This window comes from Bombina bombina, chromosome 1, assembly GCF_027579735.1.
Source record: "Bombina bombina isolate aBomBom1 chromosome 1, aBomBom1.pri, whole genome shotgun sequence".
NCBI lineage: Eukaryota > Metazoa > Chordata > Amphibia > Anura > Bombinatoridae > Bombina > Bombina bombina.
In genome coordinates, this window is record NC_069499.1 from 377,547,726 (window position 1) to 377,571,060 (window position 23,335).

Here is a 23,335-nt window from a genome sequence, read left to right on the forward strand (position 1 = left end):
TATTTCAGGTTTATTGGATTAACAGAAAATATGCAATATGCATCAAAATGAAATTAGACAGGTGCATACATTTGGGCATGCTTGTCATTTTGTTGATTTGAATACCCATAACTACCTAGCACTGATTAATTGGAACACACAATTGGTTTGGTGAACCCATTAAGCCTTGAACTTCATAGACAGGTGCATCCAATCATGAGAAAACATATTTAAGGTGGCCAATTGCAAGTTGTTGTTCTCTTTGACTCTCCTCTGAAGAGTGGCAAAATGGGGGCCTCAAAACCACTTATAAATGACATGAAAACAAAGATTGATCAACATTATAGTTTAGGGGAAGGCTACAAAAAGCTATCACAGAGATTTAAGCTGTCAGTGAGGAAATGGAAGACCATAGGCACAGTTCTTGTTAAGGGCAGAAGTGGCAGCCCAAGTAAAATATCGGAGAGGCAAAGGATGGTAAGAACGGTCAAAAACAGCCCACAGACCACCTCCAAAGACCTACAACATCATCTTGCTGTAGATGGTGTCACTGTGCATCGTTCAACAATTCAGCGCACTTTGCACAAGGAGAAGCTGTATGGGAGAGTGATGTGGAAGAAGCCTTTTCTGCACACATGCCACAAACAGAGTCACTTGAGGTATGCAAATGCACATTTGGACAAGCCAGCTTCATTTTGGATGAAGGTGCAGTGGGCTGATGAAACAAAGATTGAGTTATTTGGTCAAAACAAGGGGCAGCAAAATAACACAGCGTTCCAAGACAAAAACTTGCTACCCACAGTAAAATTTGGTGGATGTTCATCAAGCTGTGGGGCTCTGTGGCCAGTGCCGGTACTGGGAATCAATGCTCAACAACCATTAAACCTAACTGAATTTATGATGAAAAACACTGATCTACATAGGAACAGAAAGAAAATTTGTGATTTTAATATAAAATGATTAATTATACATAGAAAACAACTTTGCAGTAAACAATCATTATTTAAGTTCACCTCTTTACTGGCAATTTAAGTTTGAAAAGTGTGAATCTGTAAAGTCCTGAAAACTGAAAGAGAGTGCATGGAAGTTTAACCTTTCCAAATATGTTGTTAATCATCTTATTACTTTCAGGCTCTGCTGATTTGTTAATCTAATGGAATACTGCAGAAAACATATTGTAATTACAAGTATGTATTGACCCTCTAAAGGGGATTTCTTAACTGTAACTCATAAATGCTGAATCTATTGGTGCCTATGGTCATCGGAACACATGGTGAATCTAAGTAAATAAGTTTAATGATACCTCTTTAAGGCACAGTAAATCTTACAATTAGTAATAGGATCAAACACTCAAAAAATCTAATTTTTAACAGCAATTCAGATGTCACAGCAGTGTGTGCCGTGTTATTTTTTATGAAACTGCCGCAAATGGACCCCATGATGTTACTTCTTATCTATTAGAGTAGAATTCATCTATAGGGAAACAATAAAGAGTTTATGCAGTATTTGAAACTTTACCACAGATATTCTTTTTTTGTCATGTATTGAGTCATCATCATGTAATCCTAAATATGCCATAACTATCATTTCAGTATATCAAATTCCTTTATCTGACACTGGTCTTTGTCAAAGTGGCCTCATTAACCAAATCCATTATATCTGCATTTTGCTTTATCTTCCTGTAAATTTCCTGTGTCCCAGCTACCTTCATCCTCAGCTTCTGAGTCAATTAACACAACAAAAATTGTATTGCAAAGTTAAAGTAATTGACAGGCCAGTCAGAGAAGGTTCTCTAGTGCAATCCACCCCTCTGCTCTAACACAACCATTTGTGCAAGGATAGGGATCCGATCTGGGGTGATTTTAACCCCAGTAGTGGAAAAGAGGTTGGCAAGCAGTGGTATTAAAGGGACATTAAATACATTTTATTTTATGATTTGAAGAGAGCATGCAATTTAAAAAAAAAAGTTTAAATTCACGTCCACTATCAAATTTGTTTTGATCTCTTGGTATCTTTTGTTTAAAAGCAAACCTAGGTAGGCTCAGGAGCTGCTGATTTGTGGCTACACATATATTCCTTATTTTATTGGTTTACCTATGTGCATTGCTGTTTCTTCAACATAGGATGCCAAGAGAATGAAGCAAATTAGATAACAGAAGTAAATCAGAAATTTGTTTGAAATTGTATTCTCAATCTGAATCATGAAATAAACCATTTGGGTTTCATGTCCCTTTAAGACTACTGCTTCTTAGCTTGTATGAGCAATTCTCAGAAGCTTCATCTACAGATACTAAGCCGTTAACACAACAGGGCAAACATCTTAGCAAAGTTTCTTATAAAAAGCTGTCCGCTATAAACTTATGAACATGTACAAATGTGAATAAGGTAAATTATGTGCATTGTACCAATTTTGTTTTACAAAATGTAATGTGTTGTATTTCAAGCTATTGCAATCTTGAAAAGACTTGGTTGAAGTATAATGCAGTTATTACTTTGTAAACATAGTGTACAATATCCCTAACTCCAAAATAACTAAGCAGTAGTTGCTAAAAAGCAAAAATATATCCATAAAATATAAGCCTAAACTTTATGTACCATTAGCAAGGTACAGGGACGCTTTCATTTACAAAATCTATGCGATGGCAGCAATTTATTATCTAACATCTGGCCAGAATACTTTTGGCTCATAATACTGAGTGGATAGTACTATATGTGGTGTGTTACTAAATTGAGATGTTATATGGCATGACCTATTGAAAAGACAGAAAAAAAGATTTTAGCATAAGCAATTTCCTTTGCTGTCTGTCAGCATCTTACTAACAAGTTCTGAATGGTAAATAATGATAGAACAAAAGAGTATACATATATTTTCTTTTATAAAACAAAATCAGCTTATCTTATGGTATAATAATGATTGGTAAATGTAATACATTTTATATAGAACAGAAAAAATGGTATGGGGCTTATACAGATGTTTGTACCAAATGTTAAGACACAGGTTATCAACATTCATTTTGGGCACCTTTTAAGAAGCTGCAGGTGCAGCTTTGGAGTCTGAGCAATGCAGACATGAGTGAGCAGTCCTAAAACTCTAGTTAAGTAGCTGCGATCTCACTTCAAGGGTTAGCTGGTCAGGATTGACAAGCCCTGCTCTCACACAATAGGTTGCATGGCTTCACAAGCAATTGCTTGTGCATTGATGACTATGACTCACAGCAATGCCAGCCTTCTATGGTTCCCGGACAGGAACCATGTCCATCTGGCGTTTTGATAAATGGGGCCCATTACGTTAACATAACCTGCTTTGCTTTGTAGTTCTTTTCTAAACATATCTACTGAACCCAATTAAGGACAGATTAATAGCTGGGTAAGGCTTGTAAAACCTGCTATTTACACTCTTAACATGGTCACAATGTCCAAAGTTAGCACACATCAGACTTTTCGCTTGCACTCTAACTTCTTACTTTCAACTTGTAATAAGCAAGTTAACCAGGCCACATTATAAATGTAACAAAAAACAATTTGTTAGTGCAAAAAGGATATGTCCAAAAAAGTCATTTGGAAACTAAATCCCAACTCCAAATGTGCATAAGTGATCCCAGGGTTTACTTCTCCGTGGAAATGAATGCTGCAGTTGAACTCCAAGGGTTAACCTCAAATATAACAGATCAATGCTGCCAATGGTGAAGTTCTGTGAGACTACAGGGTTAATTCACATGTAAGTTGTATACTCACATACTGCAGAGCTTCACATCAACTCTAGCTATAAAAGCAATCGGAGACTCCAGCAGGAGCAGATAGAAGTGAACTCAGATGAATGTTAAAACTTGAGCATGTGATGTCACGTTGTGGGTGGAGACCAACCTTCTGAACTGCAAACCGTAATCATAGACATTGTTTACAATATACAGTCTGTGCAATATACAGATGTTCTAGCTGTGGTTGTTCTCTGTAAACCCCTGTGATTTTAACACATGTTTTAATAAATTGTTTTAACATTCATCTGAGTTCACTTCTATCTGCTCCTGCTGGAGTCTCCCTTTGCTTTTATATTTAGAGCTTGATAAAAACTCTCTATCTCAATAACAAAGTAAAGTTGTATTCTATTTTTATCTTGTCTGCCTGCCATTACGGCGATTGCTTGTGCAACCAGTTGTGCTAGAGCAGGGTTTGTCAGTCCTCCCAATCAGATCTAAACAGGATAATTTAACTCCAGGACACTTGAGGTAGTGGAGAGGATAAATGGGGCACTTTAGGTTATTCTTCTTCTTAAATGGACAATGCACTCACGCAAACTGCTGATAAGAGTTTATTGTATTCAAAGCTAGTGCAGGAACACTCTTTCAACTAGGTTGGGCTCTCTATCTCCAACCTTAAGCTGTGTGGTTGATTTCTGCTCTCACCTCTTGTTTGCATAGCTTTTCTATAGCCATTACTTCAATAATGTTTTCAATATAAGTGGTGGTTTCAATAAGCAAAATAAGCTATTTCCATTGACATTTCCATTTAGCTGATTATAAATAATTTACCACATTCTAGTAGGTAAAACAAACTATTTGGAATGTATTAAAAGGGATCATATTTTAAAGTATAATGTACCTTTAACCATAATATTTTTAGAGGGTAATCTGAAACATATTTTTTTATATAGACCATGTAGTGAATTATTCATGACCAATTTATTATTTTTCTCTAAAATTAGTGTCTAGTAGATTTATTTTTTACCATCATCAACCATGGTACATTTACATAACTCCTTTGGGTTTTTAGCATTACATTTTAATGTAGGTGTATCTCGTTCAAATTAAGAACAATGCAGAGTGAGTATAAAATAAAAAGATTTTCCAAATGAAGCTTGTATAAAAGAAAAAAATCTTCCCTTTATTCCAGTTTAAAAAGGCACAGGAAACATTAGGGTAGATTAATGGCAGAACAAAGTCATCATAGACTAACACCTGTTATGAGGAACACCTATTTAAGCAGGATATTCTACTCCCTGATTGGCTAAAAGCAAGAATACCAAAAATGTAACCCTGAATGTAAAAAATACACACATAGTCATCTTAAACAGATGTTTATCAAAATAAATAGATAAGCAAATATTTGGACGTATATTTCAATTACAATTAGATAGTACTCATTTAGTATTGTACCTTATACATAAATCATTAATTAATTTAAACAATATGTTCACTATTATGAGCACACCATACTTATGGAGGAGAACAGAGGTGGTTAATAAAAACATAATACAATATAGTACAATACTGTTGGACATCGTACGAAACATTGCTCTAGTAGATGATTAACTATTAAGAGCATATATATACTCTATATGTTAATAGCATATGCATAGAGGTGTGCATGCTTACATACATAATTTGCATTTTGATAGGTTGTATCATATAGCAGCATCCAACTCAATATGTATATACTTGCATATGTCTTTATAAATATTCTTAAATATAATAATAACAGTATTGTAGAGAGGAACAAAATATGCACATTTACCCTTCAGTTGGATATAAATAGTCCCATACAGGAAAAGGATATAAAATATTAGTCAGATGCCTTTATATTTACTGATAGGGATCAAAAGAGCAACAGTATGGGTATATAATGTGTCTGTCTTTATCATATACAATTAACTTGTATTATATAGTAGTACTACTACTATCAGAAAAACACTCTTAAAGCATACTCGAAATGTACATTAAGATAATATGCAGGAAAATATAATTTCTTAATCACAATAGACCACATTAGGTTCTTAGAAATATAGAGGTATTCATTTACATGAATAATGATTAGACCAGTAAAGAGAGAACAAGGGTGGTAGTAAGCTTCACCTCTGCCAGAAATTATTTATGTCGAACTCAGAGTTAAAGCCCTGAGGCAATAGACAATGAGTTCTGAAAATCCAATAGGTCTCCTGTCTGCAGAGTATGGGAAGCTTGTCACCGCCCTTTGGTGGTCTCTTGACTTGTTCTATGGCTTGCCATCTAAAGGTTGTTACATTCTTGTTGTGAACGTCAATGAAATGTTCTGAAAGTGCATAACAAGCTCATTCACTAGAGATATATGACAAATGTTCTCTAATAAGTTTGCCAACCTATCTAGTGGTTCTGCCTGTATATTGTTTTAGACATTTGGTGCACTCAATTATATATACCACAAAGGTACTCTTACAATTTATGCATCCTTTAGTTGGAAACTCTTCTCCATTGACAAGGGTCTTGAAAGTAGTTGATACATTTAAATGGTCGCATGATATGCATGCACTTCTCCCACATTTATATGACCAATTAAATAGCATCCATGAGCTAGCAATAGTCTTTTCTGTTCTTAGCATACTTAGAGCAAGAATGTTACCAAGTGTAACATTCCTTTTGGGTACAAACAAGCAACCTTTTTCTATGGTCTTTCTCAAACCCTTATCATCCATCAATATCGGCAAATTACTCTTGACAAACTTGGTCATATTGACTGGAGTATGATGTAATACAATTTGTTTTTTGCTGATCAATGGACTCTCCCTGTTTTTTAGGCACACAATTTCCCTTTAACAGGTTTATCTATTTGTGTCCTTACTTTCAAAAAAGGCTTTGTCAACAACCTTTTTTGGAATAGCCTCTCTTAATCATCCTATCTTTTAAATCTCTGCTCTCTACCTGAAAGGTTCTTTCCATAGTACAGTTCCGCTTGGCTCGCAAGAACTGACTCTTTGCTATGCCCTTGAAAACATGTTTCGGATGGCAGCTGCGGGCATGCTCTTTTGCTCCCTATCAGTAAATATAAAAGCATCTGACTAATATTTTATATCCCTTTCCTGTATGGGACTATTTATATCCAACTGAAGGGTAATTGTGCATATTTTGCTCATCTCTACAATACTGTTATTATTATATTTAAGAATATTTATAAAGACATATGCAAGTATATACATATTGAGTTGAGTTGGATGCTGCTATACGATACAACCTATTAAAATGCAAATTATATATGTAAGCATGCAGACCTCTATGTATATGCTATTAACATATAGAGTATATATATATATATGCTCTTAATAGTTAATCATCTACTAGAGCAATGTTTCATACTATGTCCAACAGTATTTTACTATATTGTATTATGTTTTTATTAACCACCTCTGTTCTACTCCATAAGTATGGTGTGCTCATAATAGTGAACATATTGTTTAAATGAATCAATAGATTTATGTATTAGTTACAATACTAAATGAGTACTATCTAATTGTAATTGAAATATATGTCCAAATATTTGCTTATCTATTTATCTTGATATACACCTGTTTAAGATGACTATGTGTGTATTTTTTTACATTTAGGGTTACATTTTTTGTATTCTTGCTTTTAGCCAATCAGGCAGTAGAGTATCCTGCTTAAATAGGTGTCCTCATAACAGGTGTTAGTCTATGATTACGGTCAATATGACCAAAACCGGAAAGACTTTGTTCTGCCATTAATCTACCCTAATGTTTCCTGTACCTTTTTAAACTGGAATAAAGTGAAGAATTTTTTGGTTTATACAAGCTTCATTTCGAAAATCTTTTTATTTTATATTTAATTTGTGGATGGAGGGGCATCCACTCCGTAAAACAAAGCTTTTGCCAGTTTGAGATTGCTCACTATTGAAATGGTTTCTACACTAGCCACAGACATCCATTGGATTGCCAGCCGGTTCAAGCTCCGCTCCTGATTGGAGGACGTAAACCAGCTGGCTCAAGCTCCGCTCTTGATTGGAGGACGTCAGACCATGTGACGTGCAGTATGTTTGTAGCTATTGACAAACTCAGCACGTCTGGAAAGAAAGCAAAAACACTGAAGCACAAAGCACAGGAGCCGGCTTCTCTTCCATTTGGACGACGTTGAGCCACGTAGTACGCCACTGGCAAAATGCCAGAGATACGGAGTTAAGGGGAATCCGACTCCTACACTGACATTGCATTTAGGCTATATGCCCACGGAGTACAGCTACATGCTTTGGTCTCCTATTCCAGGTACTGGAATCACATCTTTATCTAGTTGACATATTATGGGACACACATTAACTCCTAGCGTATTGTTGATTATAGCCCTTGATGGGCAATAGGTACATCCTTTTTTCAACACATTCTGCATTGTTGAAGTGCTTTTTTTCTTATAGCACCACACCATTATGTGTGAGATATGTGTGGGTCTCCATTGTCATTCCTAGAATATTCACGGATTTAAGCTGAATGCTTTTACACACTTTGTGCTTGCATTAGTTTGAAGTTGCCCATTGCACCAGGAATATGGATGACTCTCTAAGTGGCTAAAACAACACCACTAATCTGTTTGTTTTGTTATACCTAATGCAGAATGAGGTTAACAGCTCTCATATAAATTTATTTGAGGGACCTTTGCAGTATGTACAAGAGCTTTAGAGAATTGGGCCCTTAAGAGTTTCCTGTCTCTCACATTAAAGCTCTTATCAATGTCTGAATTAATTGTTTGCAAATACTTTAATCGTCCTTATACTTCATTACTATCAGTCCATTGTGGAATTTGTATTTTTTTCCATTGACCACATTTTTTTCTGAGAAGACTATGGGTTTCATTTAACAAACTGCAATAGCAGCTTCAAAATGCCACCTTTTAATGCTTATTCAGAGCAATCCTAAAACACTCGTTAGACTGCTGCCTCTTCTCTACACTTTAGGTGATGGATACAATCAACTTGATCCGATCAGATTGGGATAATTGACACCCCCCTCTTGTGTGCGATTGATGAATTGTGCAATGTTAACTGCAGGCAATGTACTACTGCCAGCTCACCGCAAAGCTGGGTGGAAGAGGTTCATGATAGCGAATCTTGTCTGCCCGTCAGTTATTAAATCAGCACAATAAAAAAATAAATCTTTTGCAAATCAAAGAATTGCAAATACTGTTAAAAACAGAAATCTATGTTTTACTTTCAGATGAAGAATGAAGATACGCAAAACAAAAATATTGGTCACACTTGTTTTCAATACAAAGCAACACATAAAGACAATGAAAAAGTATGAATAAAATGTTATACTTTATATTTTAAGGCAACCTTACTGTTGTTATGCTTTAAAAACTTTATTGGTTCTACAAACACTTGTTTGAATATATTATGTTGACCTTCCTCGATCTTGAAAGTGCTAATCAATTATTCCCTTTAGAAGTTACACTCACCTCGACAATGAGCTCCTTCATCATATCCATCTGCACAGTCGTAAATCCCATTACACAGTCTGGAAAAATGTATGCATGTTTTAGTTCCAACGCAAACCACATGATTCATGGGACACTTGAAAACAATTTTTTCTTGACCTGAAAAACAAAAATAACAAATCCCATTTAGCAGTGTTAAATAATCCACTTTGGGGCAATCATGTTCTTTTCTGCAAAATAATAGCATTTTTAATATTCATGGTTGGAATAAATATATTATAGGAATTGCATCTATAAGCTACATAAAATAATATGAGACATTGTTAAATATATACCATAATAACCATATACAGCTGATAATATGCAATTTACCATGGACATAAGCCAAGTATAAAAAGAATCTAGGTTAACTTGTAATTTGTGTAAAATGAGTGTAGGAAAAGACTAATTAAAGGGGTAAGCATTACGGCTTTTATATGTCCCAAGGTAGTGATTCTTTATGCCTTGGAAGGTTTCCTTAGAATTGCTGAATTAGTGGCACAGTGCTGAGTAAGTTGCTTTCAAAGACCTCCATGAAAGACGAAAAATGTGAGTCTTTAAAGTATCAATGCAATTAATATTACTTTGTATCAACGACATACTGTAATACTAATTCATTTATTTCAAATCAGCCTTACACTGAGATTAGAGGGAAACAGAGTTTCTTTATATATATATGATATAGAAATAACATACAATCTAACAAAAACTATGTGTGTATATATATATATATATATACAGTATATGAATATTTATATATTTTCATATATAAATATTTATATATATACTTTTACTTTGTACAGATTATTGTGTACAAATATTTGATACATGGAATCTTTTCTTGATTTCACTTAATAATATATATTCATTCTTATTATATTCAACAAAACCAGTCTTAAAAATTCTAAATGCGATTTTATATTCATGCCAGTTTTAAGCAATATGCAGAATAAGTATCGCACTGAAACTGCTCTTGGAATATTATCATTGAGACGTGTCATAAAGGTGAACAGAAGATATATTGATCAAATTTAAACTGCATTAGGAGAATTGAATATAAGAGGATTTCCTTATATTAACATATTAGGTTTTTTTTTTACTTTCTTAGTTGCAACCAAATTATGTACCATTATATCAGTACATGAATGTTCAATATTTATAATTAAAGATATCATTATCTATAGTATAAATATACAAATAATTTCCTTGTGCAACACCTTTCCCCTTGCATAACTCCTCTTTAATTTAGTAGATTTACTTCACAGGCTAATGCACATTAACAATCACCCTTGGATACATCAAACAGGCATTTTTCATGTGGATATTACCTATACTATCACTGCAGTATTATCTGATGAAGTTGATTAATGAATGCAATTAAGAAAAATAGCACAGTATTTAAGATGAAAAACTAATCTATACAACAATATCAAATTCCAGATTAAAGATCAGATGAAAATGTATTTTCTCAGCATTAATGTATATTATTAAAATTAATTATTTCACTGACATACTGTCTTGATATTATATTCTAACAATTTCTATATTGTGTATTTACAGTAAAAGGGCCTTTGAAAACATGTTAAAATGTTTTTTTTTGCATAGAAAATAATGATGTTACTGCTTTGAAGCATGTCTGTGTACAACAGGCCCATAAAGGGACAGTAAACACCTTATAATTACAACATGTTTTGCAGTCGTCCAGTAGATTAACATTTCAGCAGAGTTTGAAAATTGTTAGAACTGTATAACACCTTGAGTGGTGCAATAGATTTTTAAGATTCAGCAAAAAAGATAAGATAACAAATCAGAGACAGATATATGAAAAGGTTAGGCTTGTAAAACCTGCATGACTTCTTTTGGTTTTCAAGACTGGAAATTCCACAAACTTTAATTACAAAAGGGGGCAAAAAAATAATAAAAAATATATTCCAAAGTTGTTTTACTATTCTTAAAGGGACACTAAACCCATTTTTTTTCTTTCATGACTCAGATGCATGCATGCAATTTTAAGCAACTTTCTAATTTACTGCAATTTAAATTTTTATTCATTCTCTTGCTATCTTTATTTAAAAAGCAGGAATGTGATGCATAGGAGCCGGACCATTTTTGGTTGAGAACCTGGGTTATGCTTGCTTATTGGTGGGTAAATGTAATCCTCCAATAAGCTATCCATGGCGCTGAACCTAAAATGGGCTGGATGCTAAGATTTACATTCCTGCTTTTAAAATAAAGATAGCACGAAAAATTGATAATAGGAGTAAACTAGAAAGTTGCTTAAAATGTCATGCTCTATCTGAATCATGAAAGAAAAAAATTGGGTTCAGTGTCCCTTTAACTATGCATAATAAAGCATTTTTTTATTTCAATATCAAAGGGTCCCTTTAAGAACCGATTGCTTATTGGCTGACAAACAGAGCTCCCCCTTCTCTATTTGTAGACTTAAAAACAATTATTATTTTCTCAATTCAGGAACATTGCCTTTATAAAAAAAATGCAATACACATTAAAATACTCACTCTTGAATTAATATCATTTAACAACATTTTAAGAATGCAAAATGTTCTATAAATGTTCTTCAATTTTAAAGCAACATGGAAATTTCTTTTGATGGTACACAAGAATTCAGCATGTGAAATTACAGAAGCATAAAGTAGTTTCAATTGTTACAGGAATCATCTTAGATATCAAGTTCATTTTCTATTGCATGGGATTGTAATTTTCCTATAGGAAATGAAAAAAAGTGCCCAAAGCAATCACCACTATGCATAAAGTATAGTAAAAGGAGGAAGGAGAGTTTGAATGTGGTTTTGTTGTATTGCAGTTACTCATGTAGAATTTTTCAGAAAATGTTAATAATGTAACTTCCACTGGGAACTGCTCATCAACACAATATACCAAGGTACAGCTGCCATGGTTTGATATGAAAAAAGCTCAGTGAGTGTTATTGAGGACAGTTGCAATGTAAAGTTGGTGAAATGTATTGCTTTGCAATATACAAGAACATTTCTAAAAAAATCAAATGATCAATTGTGTCATGCATTGAATCAATTGGATCTATTTTGTGAGATTAATTATAAAATTAAAAAATAATGGGCTAGATTACAAGTTGAGCGCACGCAAATGTGACGGGAACACGACCTCACATTCACATTGCACAGAATCATTGCACTAACGAGAACGCGCTTCCATAGGCACCAATAGGAGCCTCGTTCTCATGCCATGAGACATGATATATATATATATACTGTATAATTACTGGGAACACACAGACCGCATAGACCACAATGTGAAGGCACCTTTCAGTGACTTTTCTTTTTCCTAACAACTCACTCCCACCAACTTGAGCTCCCAAAAACAGCTTAGTGTATTTTTTTTTTAATGCTTTTAAAGGGACATCACACATTTTTTGGGGGGCACTTGGGGGATTTAAAAAAATTAACTAGAGGTCTGACCTCTGGCTACTTTTTTGTAACGCTATTTGCTACCATGAGCTTGTGGTAGCAATAACCAGCCACTTGTAATGGCTGGTTATTTATCGCACACCTGTAAACAGGGAAATTTGCCCATTTGCTGGGCGTGCAATAAATTAGCACTCCAAATGTAATTTAGCCCAATATGTTTACAACTGTTTGTTGCTGTCTCAAGCCTTTTACTATGTGTTTGACTGTGTATCTTTGTTCATTATTTATTCTAAAATTCCAAATCAACATTTTATTTTCAATGATCCCTGACTAGGGATGAGATAATTTAAGCATTTTGAATTACAAATGTTTCTTTAGAAAAAATGTAGACATGCAAATATCAAATATTAACATTAGAATGTTGAGTCTAATAATTGAATTTAAAGGGACAGTCTACTCCAACATTTGTATTATTTAAACAAAAAGATATTTATTTTATCTCCCATTCCCCAGTTTTGCATAACTAAAACTGAGATAAGAGGCAGCCTTCAACGGCTTAGAAATCAGTTTATGAGTCTACCTAGGCTTAACTTTCAACAAAAGAATACCAAATGAAATAGCAAATTTGATGATAAAAGTAAATAGGAAAGTTGTTTAAAATTGAATCATGAAAGTTTAAGTTTGACTAGACTGTCCCTTTAAGCATTTAAATATTAATATTTTTTAATATTAATTCCCATAAACTTACATTTTGCATTTAATAGCAACATTCAAAATTTATTTGGTTTGATAAAAGTGGCCAATTTATTATTTTAACACTTATTCCAATACATCCCTGTCCATGACACAATCCAACATTTCCCAGAGACTAGCTTGGATGGGAAGGTTTGGTGAGGGAAATACAGGGCAGAGTTGGGGATAACGAGGGGTGGAGTCATACCTTATTATGGTTGGAGTTCAGAAGGGAGTGGGCAGAGCTGAGTGAGGTTGTTAAGATTATTGTGTAACTGGGCAGCCCTGTACAAACCACAATTTTTATATAGTCCTTGTGAGAGCAGGAGAGACATTTGGCAGAGCCCCTAAACAGGGACAATCACACAGAATGACAGCTGGAAGTTCTGCTGACAACATGATTGTTCCCCCTTTTTAACATTTACTAGACTAAAGCCAATGCAAAGGAAGTGAAAACAATTAAATACTTGGTAAAATTCAGATATAGCCAAAGCAATTTTATGACTTGTACTGTAATAAAATGGAGGGGTTTAAATCACTATCGGCTAGATTTAGAGTTTTGTCGGTAAGGACCCGCGTAGCTAACGCCGGCTTTTTTCTGGCCGCACCATAAAAACTCTGGTATTGAGAGTCCACATAAAGGCTGCGTTAGGCTCCAAAAAAGGAGCGTAGAGCATATTTAACGCAACTTCAACTCTCGATACCAGAGTTGCTTACGGACGCGGCCAGCCTCAAAAACGTGCTTGTGCACGATTCCCCCATAGGAAACAATGGGGCTGTTTGAGCTGAAAAAAAACCTAACACCTGCAAAAAAGCCGCGTTCAGCTCCTAACGCAGCCCCATTGTTTGCTATGTGGAAACACTTCCTACGTCTGCACCTAACACTCTAACATGTACCCCGAGTCTAAACACCCCTAACCTTACACTTATTAACCCCTAATCTGCCGCCCCCGCTATCGCTGACCCCTGCATATTATTATTAACCCCTAATCTGCCGCTCCGTAAACGGCCGCTACTTACATTATCCCTATGTACCCCTAATCTGCTGCCCTAACATCGCCGACCCCTATATTATATTTATTAACCCCTAATCTGCCCCCCACAACGTCGCCTCCACCTGCCTACACTTATTAACCCCTAATCTGCCGACCGGACCTGAGCGCTACTATAATAAAGTTATTAACCCCTAATCCGCCTCACTAACCCTATAATAAATAGTATTAACCCCTAATCTGCCCTCCCTAACATAGCCGACACCTAACTTCAATTATTAACCCCTAATCTGCTGACTGGAGCTCACCGCTATTTTAATAAATGTATTAACCCCTAAAGCTAAGTCTAACCCTAACACTAACACCCCCCTAAGTTAAATATAATTTACATCTAACGAAATTAATTATCTCTTATTAAATAAATGATTCCTATTTAAAGCTAAATACTTACCTGTAAAATAAATCCTAATATAGCTACACTATAAATTGTAATTATATTATAGCTATTTTAGGATTAATATTTATTTTACAGGTAACTTTGTAATTATTTTAACCAGGCACAATAGCTATTAAATAGTTAAGAACTATTTAATAGTTACCTAGTTAAAATAATAACAAAATTACCTGTAAAATAAATCCTAACCTAAGTTACAATTAAACCTAACACTACACTATCATTAAATTAATTAAATAAAATATCTACAATTACCTACAATTAAACCTAACACTACACTATCAATACATTAATTAAATACAATATATACAAATAACTACAATGAAATAAACTAACTAAAGTACAAAAAATAAAAAAGAACTAAGTTACAAAAAATAAAAAATTATTTACAAACATAAGGAAAATCTTACAACAATTTTAAACTACACCTACTCTAAGCCCCCTAATAAAATAACAAAGCCCCCCAAAATAAAAAAAATGCCCTACCCTATTCTAAATTACTAAAGTTCAAAGCTCTTTTACCTTACCAGCCCTGAACAGGGCCCTTTGCGGGGCATGCCCCAAGAAGTTCAGCTCCTTTGCCTGTAAAAAAAACCATACAATACCCCCCCCCAACATTACAACCCAGAACCCACATACCCCAAATCTAACCCAAACCCCCCTTAAATAAACCTAACACTAAGCCCCTGAAGATCATCCTACCTTGTCTTCACCATACCAGGTTCACTGATCCGTCCTGGCTCCAAAATCTTCATCCAACCCAAGCGGGGGCTGGCGATCCATCTTCCGGCGGCTGAAGAGGTCCAGAAGAGGCTCCAAAGTCTTCATCCTATCCGGGAAGAAGAGTAGATCCGGACCAGCAACCATCATCTTCCAAGCGGAATCTTCTATCTTCATCCGATGAGGACCGGCTCCATCCTGAAGACCTCCACCGCGGACCCATCTTCATCCAGCGACGTCCAACTGAAGAATGACGGTTCCTTTAAGGGACGTCATCCAAGATGGCGTCCCTTGAATTCCGATTGGCTGATAGGATTCTATCAGCCAATCGGAATTAAGGTAGGAATATTCTGATTGGCTGTCATATAGTGAGCCTTGTGCACTGTACCTTTAAGTATGCTGGCATAGCTTCCTTTATAAGGACCTCATTTTCTCCCCTTCATTGCTTGTAATTGAGTATCACTCCTGTATTGGAATCAACCAAGCCTTCTCCTATTGGAATTATCAGTGTCTCTGTATTCTGACAGTTTACGCTGTCAGAGGATACTCCGCCTCAGGACCACCTCCCTCTGTGAAACGGACTTCGCGCTCAAACTCACTTGTGCCGCAGCTGCAGTCTGTGTCTCCTCTCCCTCTCTTCAGCGTGTAAGTACTTACTGCTTTTGGGTAATCAGCTTTTTCTACTCAAACCGCCTAAAGTACTTTTGTTGTCATATCATACTCTATTTGAATTGGATTTAAAGGTTATAACTATTACCTGAACTTTTACCAAGTCATTCAAACGTACTTTCATTGTTACTTATCTGATCAGTGCACTCACAGATGATAATATTATCTTTTAGGAAAGTTTCTATCAACCTAAGAGTTCCATTATAGTCTCATTGTTGCTTTATTTAACATATTATATATAAATCCACACTGTAGTTATGTGTTTGTACAAGATAAAACAACATATAATTATATAGTGGTAAATTAAATTCTATCTGAATCATATACTAAACAGTATAGTTGGTTTAAAGATTCAGATAGGGACAAATAAACTTATTAATTGAAGTATGATAACTACAAATTATTGATCTGCACATTTGGTCCTTTTATTTAAGCAGATTCTGAATTGAACTGTGACAGAATTACAAGCCAAAAGATGGATCAAGCAGAAATACCTTCACATGTCTATAATTTATCCCAGAGGGTAGATCAGCTCTCACAAGGGTTAAGACAACTCCAATTAGAAAACCAGACATTAAAAGATATCCTTAAAGACACAGTAACTCCAAAACAGTTAACTGTAGATTCTACCAATGAGCCAAATGTATCACCACCAGAAAAAAATTTTGGTGACAGAAGTCAATTTTGTGACTTCAAAAACTCTTGTTATTTACTTTTCACCCTCAGACCTAAAACTTATACCACAGATAAACAGAGAGTTCTAACAGTAATATCTTATTTAAGAGGAGAACCTAGAACATGGGCTAACTCTTATTTTGAACTAAATGACCCTATCTTGGACAGTTTGGAGGATTTTTTCCAAGCTATGGCCCTTCTGTATGATGACCCTTGTAAACAGATAAAATCAGAAAATGCTATGAGAGCCCTTAAACAAGGGAAAAGGCCCGTGGAGGATTACATAGCAGAATTTAAGAGAGTATCTAAAGATTCACAATGGAATAATATTTCATTGCGGAATCAATTTAGACTTGGATTGTCAGATGCATTAAAAGATGAACTTTCATGAGTTGATATTCCAGATACTTTAGACAATTTAATGTCATTATCTATTAACATAGATAGAAGATTGAGGGAAGGAAAGAGAGAAAGAAGTCAGGAACCTGTAGTAAAGAGAATAGTTAATCCTATTAGTTCTCAACAGTATAAAACTCCTGATGAACCTATGGAAATAGGAGTGATTAGGGGCCCTCTATCCATGGAAGAAAAGAAAAGAAGAAGGGATAATAATCTTTGCACTTATTGTGCTGCCAAAGAACATGAGGTCAAGGAATGTCCTAACCTTCTGAAAACAAAGAAAGGTGAGAAACATATGATACCAAGATCTCCTAATAACTGTAGTAGAAATTCAACTTATTGTTTTTTACCTATTTCTTTGCAGTGGGGTTCAAAAGAGATTACCTTGAAAGCACTCATTGACTCCGGTGCAACAAGCAACTTCATAGATTATCATGTGGTGTGTAAACATGATATACCAATAAAAAACATTAATCATCCCTATGTTTTAAGAGATTTGATGGTAGTCAGGCAGTTAATGGTTCAATCACACATCAGACACATAATGTAGTTATGAGAACACAAGAAGGACATATAGAGGAGATATCATTTGACATAACACCTTCTCCTTTATTTCCAATAATTTTGGGTTTAAAATGGCTACAACAACATCAACCAATTATCGATTGGTCTACAAATAAAATTCAATTTTCTTCTGTACACTGCAGAAACTGCTGTCAGTCTAAAATCTGTATTATACATTCAGATTCAGACAAAACTTTAGACTCTATACCTAAAGAATACACCTCATTTCGAGATGTCTTTGACAAAAAAGAGGCAGAGTCTTTGCCCCCTCATAGGGCTTTCGATTGTCCAATCGAATTGTTACCTGGTTCTCCAATACCTCATGGTCATATTTACCCCCTATCTCAACCCGAACTTTCACATTTAAAACAATATTTAGATGAAAATTTAAAAAAGGGGTTCATAAGACCATCCACCTCACCAGCAGCAGCTGGAATGTTTTTTGTTCGTAACAAAGATGGTAGTCTCAGACCTATCATTGATTACAGGCAACTAAATAAGGTCACACTAAAAAATCGATATCCCTTACCTTTAATAACAGAATTAATCGAACGCTTGGGTAATGCATCTATCTTTACCAAGTTAGATTTAAGGGGTGCCTATAATCTAATTCGAATAAGGAAGGGAGACGAATGGCTCACAGCATTTCGTACTAGGTACGGATTGTACGAATATACTGTGATGCCATTCGGGCTCTGTAATGCCCCCGCGACATTCCAGTATTTTATAAATGAGATATTTAGAGATTTATTGGATGTCTGTGTTATAATTTATTTGGATGATATTTTAATTTATTCTGAGTCTTTGGAACAACATATCAAACATGTTACAACCATTTTATCAAGACTCAGAGAGAATCAGCTCTTTGCTAAACCTGAAAAATGTATCTTTCACACACAAGATATCTCTTTTTTAGTTTATAGAATAACGGCTGAAGGTATCAACATGGAAGATACAAAAATATCAGCTATAACAGGCTGGCCAAGACCAACTACAGTAAATGAATTACAAAGTTTTCTAGGTTTTTCAAATTTTTACCGTAAATTTATTAACAATTTTTCACATATTGTGAAACCATTGACAAGACTCACAGGGAAACATGTACCATTTATTTGGAGTACAGAAGCACAGCGAGCATTTGAAACTCTTAAAAATAGTTGCACTACAGCACCCATCCTACAATTCCCAGACCCCACCAAGCAGTTTGTACTTGAGGTGGATGCGTCTGATTGTGCTTTGGGTGCTATTTTGTCTCAAAGGAAAAGTCTCTCAGAACCTATGCACCCTGTGGCATATTTTTCTAGATCTCTGTCTCCAGCAGAAATTAACTACCCTATTGGAGAAAAGGAGCTCCTATCCATTAAGTCAGCTTTTGAAAATTGGAGACACTTATTGGAAGGGACTGAGACGCCAATTTTAGTTTATACAGACCATAAAAACTTTACAAACTAATCGCACATTATCCTCAAGACAGCTCAGATAGAGTTTGTTTTTCTCCAGGTTTAATTTCCATATTCAATACAGACCAGGTACAAGGAATAAAAAAGCAGACGCATTATCTAGACAGATTTTGCCAGATAACAAAAGATCTTTACTTGGTACCGTACTACCAATTACGCAATTCATTTCTTGTACCCTGAGTCAAGAACAAGAGAAAGAATATTAACAAGGTAGAGACTGTAACCCAGAAAAATACAACCTCACAAAACGTTCTGATGGGTTGTACTATTTTGGGAATTTATTGTATATACCCCCTACTTTACAGGGAAGCATAATACAACAAAACCATGATTCCATTCTTAATGGTCATCCAGGTGTTCAAAACACCTATCATTTATTAAGAAGGAAATACTGGTGGCCAAAAATGTGGAAAACAGTTGAAGAATATGTCCATACTTGTACAACTTGTGTTCAATATAAAAAGGAACATAAAAAGCCCTTTGGATATTTAATGTCTCTACCCATCCCAGAATGGCCTTTGGAAGGAAGTCGCAATGGACTTCATTGTAGAACTACCAACTTCAAAAAATTACACCACAATATTAGTGGTGATTGATCTTTTTACTAAAATGGCGCATTTCCTACCTTTACTAGCATTACCCACTGCTTCACAAACAGCTGACCTATTTTTAAATCATATAGTTAAATGACATGGTCTTCCAACTAGTGTTTTAACTGATCGAAGAAGTCAATTTACCTCGAAATTCTGGCAATCATTATGTCAAAATTTGAATATCACAAGAAAATTAACCACATCTTATCATCCGCAGACCAATGGACAGTGTGAACATACTAATCAGTCCTTGGAACAATATTTGAGAATTCATTGTTCTCAACAACAAGAGAAGTGGGCAGATTTTTTGGCAACTGCTGAATTTGCCTATAACAATACTAAGAATGCTTCCACTCAAATGACTCAGTTTTTTGCAAATTACGGATTTGATCCAGATTATGAGTTTCATGGTAACATCCATGTGCCATGTCCAGTTGTTAATAACTTGGTGAACTCTATAGCACAATCTTTTAGCCTATTAAAGGAAAATGTTCAACAGGCACAAACCCAACACCAACGTTATTATAACCTCAGAAGGCGGCCATCACCTGATTATAAAGTTGGTGATTCTGTTTGGTTATCCACCCGGCATCTGAAAATCCCGGCCTCTAAGGCAAAGTTTAACCAGTTATATACTGGACCATTTCCGATCACTAAGATCATTAACCCCAACGCAGTAGTCCTGCAGTTACCTGAGAATTTCCGTATACATACCTCATTCCATGTCTCCTTGCTGAAACCATACACGCCGGTTCGGTCACAACCAGTCCCTTGGACTACAATCCCTGAAGCTCAAACTTCGGAAGAGGATTATGAGGTCTCTGACATTATAGACTCTAGACTATACCGTGGGGACTTACAGTATCTTGTTCGCTGGTCTGGTTATTCTTCAGATGATGACTCCTGGGTATCTGCTTCACAGTTCTCTGCTCCTCGATTGATAAATCTTTTCCATAGACGGCATCCGGATAGACCCACTTTTTGAAAACCTGGAGGTTTTCCTTGGGTGGGGGACCTGTCATATAGTGAGCCTTGTGCACTGTATCTTTAAGTATGCTGGCATAGCTTCCTTTATAAGGACCTCATTTTCTCCCCTTCATTGCTTGTAATTGAGTATCACTCCTGTATTGGAATCAACCAAGCCTTCTCCTATTGGAATTATCAGTGTCTCTGTATTCTGACAGCTTACGCTGTCACAGGATACTCCGCCTCAGGACCGCCTCCCTCTGTGAAACGGACTTCGCGCTCAAACTCACTTGTGCCGCAGCTGCAGTCTGTGTCTCCTCTCCCTCTCTTCAGCGTGTAAGTACTTACCGCTTTTGGGTAATCAGCTTTTTCTACTCAAACCGCCTAAAGTACTTTTGTTGTCATATCATACTCTATTTGAATTGGATTTAAAGGTTATAACTATTACCGGAACTTTTACCAAGTCATTCAAACGTACTTTCATTGTTACTTATCTGATCAGTGCACTCACAGATGATAATATTATCTTTTAGGAAAGTTTCTATCAACCTAAGAGTTCCATTATAGTCTCATTGTTGCTTTATTTAACATATTATATATAAATCCACACTGTAGTTATGTGTTTGTACAAGATAAAACAACATATAATTATATAGTGGTAAATTAAATTCTATCTGAATCATATACTAAACAGTATAGTTGGTTTAAAGATTCAGATAGGGACAAATAACTTATTAATTGAAGTATGACAACTACAAATTATTGATCTGCATATTTGGTCCTTTTATTTAAGCAGATTCTGAATTGAACTGTGACATTGGCTGATGGAATCAGCCAATCAGAATCAAGTTCAATCCGATTGGCTGATCCAATCAGCCAATCAGATTGAGCTCGCATTCTATTGGCTGTTCCGATCAGCCAATAGAATGCGAGCTCAATCTGATTGGCTGATTGGATCAGCCAATCGGATTGATCTTGATTCTGATTGGCTGATTCCATCAGCCAATCAGAATATTCCTACCTTAATTCCGATTGGCTGATAGAATCCTATCAGCCAATCGGAATTCGAGGGACGCCATCTTGGATGACATCCCTTAAAGGAACCGTCATTCTTCAGTTGGACGTCGCCGGATAAAGATGGGTCCGCGGTGGAGGTCTTCAGGATGGAGCCGGTCCTCATCAGATGAAGATAGAAGATGCCGCTTGGAAGATGATGGTTGCCGGTCCGGATCTACTCTTCTTCCCGGATAGGATGAAGACTTTGGAGCCTCTTCTGGACCTCTTCAGCCGCCGGAAGATGGATTGCCAGCCCCCGCTTGGGTTGGATGAAGATTTTGGAGCCAGGACGGATCGGTGAACCTGGTATGGTGAAGACAAGGTAGGATGATCTTCAGGGGCTTAGTGTTAGGTGGTATGTGGGTGGTGGGTTGTAATGTTGGGGGGGGGTATTGTATGTTTTTTTTTACAGGCAAAAGAGCTGAACTTCTTGGGGCATGCCCCGCAAAGGGCCCTGTTCAGGGCTGGTAAGGTAAAAGAGCTTTGAACTTTAGTAATTTAGAATAGGGTAGGGCATTTTTTTATTTTGGGGGGCTTTGTTATTTTATTAGGGGGCTTAGAGTAGGTGTAATTAGTTTAAAATTGTTGTAATATTTTTCTTATGTTTGTAATTATTTTTTTATTTTTTGTAACTTAGTTCTTTTTTATTTTTTGTACTTTAGTTAGTTTATTTCATTGCAGTTATTTGTAGGTATTGTATTTAATTTATTTATTGATAGTGCAGTGTTAGGTTTAATTGTAGGTAATTGTAGGTATTTTATTTAATTAATTTATTGATAGTGTAGTTTTAGGTTTAATTGTAACTTAGGTTAGGATTTATTTTACAGGTAAATTTGTAATTATTTTAACTATTTTAGCTATTAAATAGTTCTTAACTATTTAATAGCTATTGTACCTGGTTAAAATAAATACAAAGTTACCTGTTGTCAGGCAAGTCAGAATTTCTAAGAAGATAAAAATTTTACTTTGGTTAGGACCGCAGCTGCTGAGATTTAAATATGTGGTAATGTTGCTGAGGAGTGTGAGGTAAGCAAATAAACTACCTAGAGGGTAGTGTGCTGGCCTCATGTAACTATTCAGCAGTTTAATGAGAAGGTTTAAGAAAAGGAAGCACTCTATTGTTGCCACCTGTGCTATCTTAAACACTAAAACCTGCAGCAGAGCTCTTGTAAATCTGGATGTTAGTAATAAACTGTTCTAGTAAGGAAATCAAAACAATATGCTAAGCTGAATTGCATAAAACAAATTAAGTAGAAAACTGGACAGAGGTACAGAGTTAAACTCGACATACGAACTGCAAATAATATGAACTTTGACAGCATAAGTATTTAGCAAGCTTTATACCTTTGAGAGAAGTGAAACCTTTCAGGCTGAACCGGTGTGGTTTGTAGGCAGAGAGGGTCTTGAGCGTGGAGTGCCGCGGTGCAGGCTGTTTGCTGAATTGAGGG

At 35.6% G+C, this 23,335-nt stretch overlaps 1 protein-coding gene across 1 annotated transcript in view; it reads right to left on the minus strand.

Moving 5' to 3' along the window:
- Positions 1–23,335, minus strand: part of LRP1B (LDL receptor related protein 1B) — a 2,715,774-nt gene that overhangs the window by 2,013,768 nt on the left and 678,671 nt on the right. The window contains exon 3 of the mRNA XM_053698264.1: positions 9,186–9,323. Within this exon, the coding sequence (XP_053554239.1) occupies positions 9,186–9,323 (138 nt within the window). The remainder of the gene's footprint in view (positions 1–9,185; positions 9,324–23,335) is intronic.